General features: G+C 56.1%; 1 protein-coding gene across 1 annotated transcript in view; it reads right to left on the bottom strand.

Annotated features, from left to right (window-relative positions):
• SMCR8 (Smith-Magenis syndrome chromosome region, candidate 8) overlaps positions 1–2,501 on the bottom strand; it is a gene marked incomplete at its 5' end in the record, with an annotated part of 4,979 nt that overhangs the window by 685 nt on the left and 1,793 nt on the right. Inside the window, one exon of the mRNA XM_010145195.1 lies at positions 1,982–2,466. Within this exon, the coding sequence (XP_010143497.1) occupies positions 1,982–2,466 (485 nt within the window). The remainder of the gene's footprint in view (positions 1–1,981; positions 2,467–2,501) is intronic.

Here is a 2,501-nt window from a genome sequence, read left to right on the forward strand (position 1 = left end):
CGAGTCTGGCACGGAAGACAATGGCCACACAGTCTCTCCAGCCCGCCAAGAAGCTGCTCTGAAGCAGTTGAAGCCCAAAGTGTAGCGAAACCTTCCACCCTTCCTTTAGAAAAGGGAACCATCCCTCCACCAGAACATTCCCTGGCAGAGCCCGGGTGTTTTTCACTCAGGTGCAAACCCACAGCAGCACGCTCACAACATACAATTAGCCAACAAGCCCAAATTAACGTTATTTAAATGCAAATTACACGCCTACACAGACTCTAGCTCCTGCTCCTCAGTTCTGCGGGGTTCAAGTGGCTCAGTTAAGGGGGGGGACTCCCAGCCCCAAAGCAGGAACCGCAGCTGGGGTGCAAGGGCTGCCCCAGCGCCAAGGCAGTGTCCGGCCTTAGAAGACGCAGCACCTTCTCAGGAATAATACATTCAGTTCCTCCCCAAAGCCCTTGCTGAGAGCGCCCGCATTACACTCGACACTTCATTAACATTCCTGAAGCGTGTTACATCCTGGTAACATGCCAAGGAAACCCTTTTCATCGCAGCCACAGAGGCAGCGCCGGAATCTTGGGAGCTGAACCATCGCTATTTGCTAATATAAACCGTGGAGCCACATTTCAGACCGGGGCTGGGGGAAGGGGTGCTGGCTTTCGCCATGGTCCTCACCCTGAGCAGCGGTTTCCTTTGCGTCGGAACCGTGCCGTGGCCTCCTCAGCTCCGTGGACTTTTTTCCCCCTGCACTAAGGTTTGTCATAATTAAGTCTCTGCCCACCTGCACCCCCTCAGAGAGCACCCAGCAGCTTCACAGGCTCCACACCTCCGCCCTTCCCACCACAGCCCACCGTGCTGGCGCGCCAGTTTCAGCCCCACTGATCCCATCAACAGCGCATCGCCGCTTCATCGGGGTCCAAGGGAAAAATCCCTCCCAACATCAAAGCCCCCATTTCAGACACAAAGCTCAAGCTAGAAGCGTCAGGAGGGTTTTGGCAGCGGACGGGGAAAGCAGAGCACAAGGGGACTCCAGGAGCTCGCCGTTATCAGACCAACCAGGAAACCAGCAGCACTTGCGTCCTCGTTTCATGCTTTGCCACGTGAAGACCTAAACCAGAGGGAAACCTCCTGGCCCAAGGACTAGTGTGTGTCAGGTCTAAAGCTCCCAGCAGACGTTCTAAATATTAACTCTCACAAAAGGCTGGACATAAAGAGACAGACAAACCTACCCCCCTTCCATAAATCCATGCCATAAGCAGGAAATTCAGGGCAGCATCAGGAATCAGACAGATCCTGCGGGGAACTGAAGTAATCTTAAACCTGACCATTCGAACCATTGGTTAACAACTTGCTCAGCACCAGAAGCCAGAAGCTGGTGCCGACTCCTTCGCTGCCAGCTGTACCCTAGAGATGGAAGAACTTCGGCTGAACTCGTCCATAGACACGAGCAGAATGGCCGGGAGGAGATCTCCATGACCCCGATACGCTGTAACTGGGCTGACGTAACGAGATTGTACAGTATTAATGAAGATTGTGCATTAACGATATGAATTAGAGCGATTGGCACGACCAAAGGACAAGGAGCTGCAATTCATGGGAATGAAGAGTGAGCCCGTTCGACCTGGAGCCACTGCAGACATCACAAGCAGATGAGAGAACTGTGTAAGCTGATAGTCACCCACACCAAAACTCCAGCCACCCAACGAATAACTCTTAAGGGATTTGACTGGACAATAGGCCCACGCTTGTTGTGTAGAACAGCTCGTCTAACAGTCTGCGAGGCTTTAAAACCCCCAGGGCAAGAACCAAGGGGTCCTTCTCTGGAGGCACCAGCTCGAGCTGCCCCATTCCGTTAAATTATTTATTTTGATCAGATTCAATGCCCAAGACTCTGCTTTGGGCAACTGCAGGGTCAGGTAGCAGAGCCCTCCCCTGTGCACCCCTTCCCCCGCGAGATCCTCACGCAGGAGGTGAAGTTCTTCAAACACTGACTCACCTCTGGAGCCCGATCAGCTTCCACTTCTGGAAGTCCACGACATGCAGCGGGGAGGTGACCCAGTGCTTCACGGGCTTGGCGTAAACGCCGCAGTTGGGCACAAAGATGGAGAGCGCTGTCACGAGCTTCTTGACTATCGCCTCCTCTTCGCCCAGCACCACCAGGGTCCGGCCGCTGAGCAGGGAGTAGATGGCGGGGTGAGCGAAGGGGTACTGCCGGATGAAGCGCAGCGCGTTCTGCCCGGCCTTTTTCCTGTGCCTCTCGCTCGCCTGGCAGTGGTGGGCGGGAGACGGGGTCCTGTCGGAGCAGGTGGAGGCCGTGCTGCTCATGTAGCTCGTGGAATCCGAGCACTCGTCCAGGCTGCTCTTGCTGACCTCCCTGCTGCCTGTCAGGTAGCGTGAGTCAAGCTCGCAGGGAAGAAGCCCCCCCGAGATGCCGTCGTGGGTGGGGAAGCCCCCCAAGCTGCCGCGCAGCCCCTGCTCGACCTGCCGGTACGGCTGGGGGGGGGCCCCCGCCCCCC

The sequence above is a fragment of the Buceros rhinoceros genome, unplaced genomic scaffold (assembly GCF_000710305.1).
Source record: "Buceros rhinoceros silvestris isolate BGI_N320 unplaced genomic scaffold, ASM71030v1 scaffold37441, whole genome shotgun sequence".
Taxonomy (NCBI): Eukaryota; Metazoa; Chordata; class Aves; order Bucerotiformes; family Bucerotidae; genus Buceros; species Buceros rhinoceros.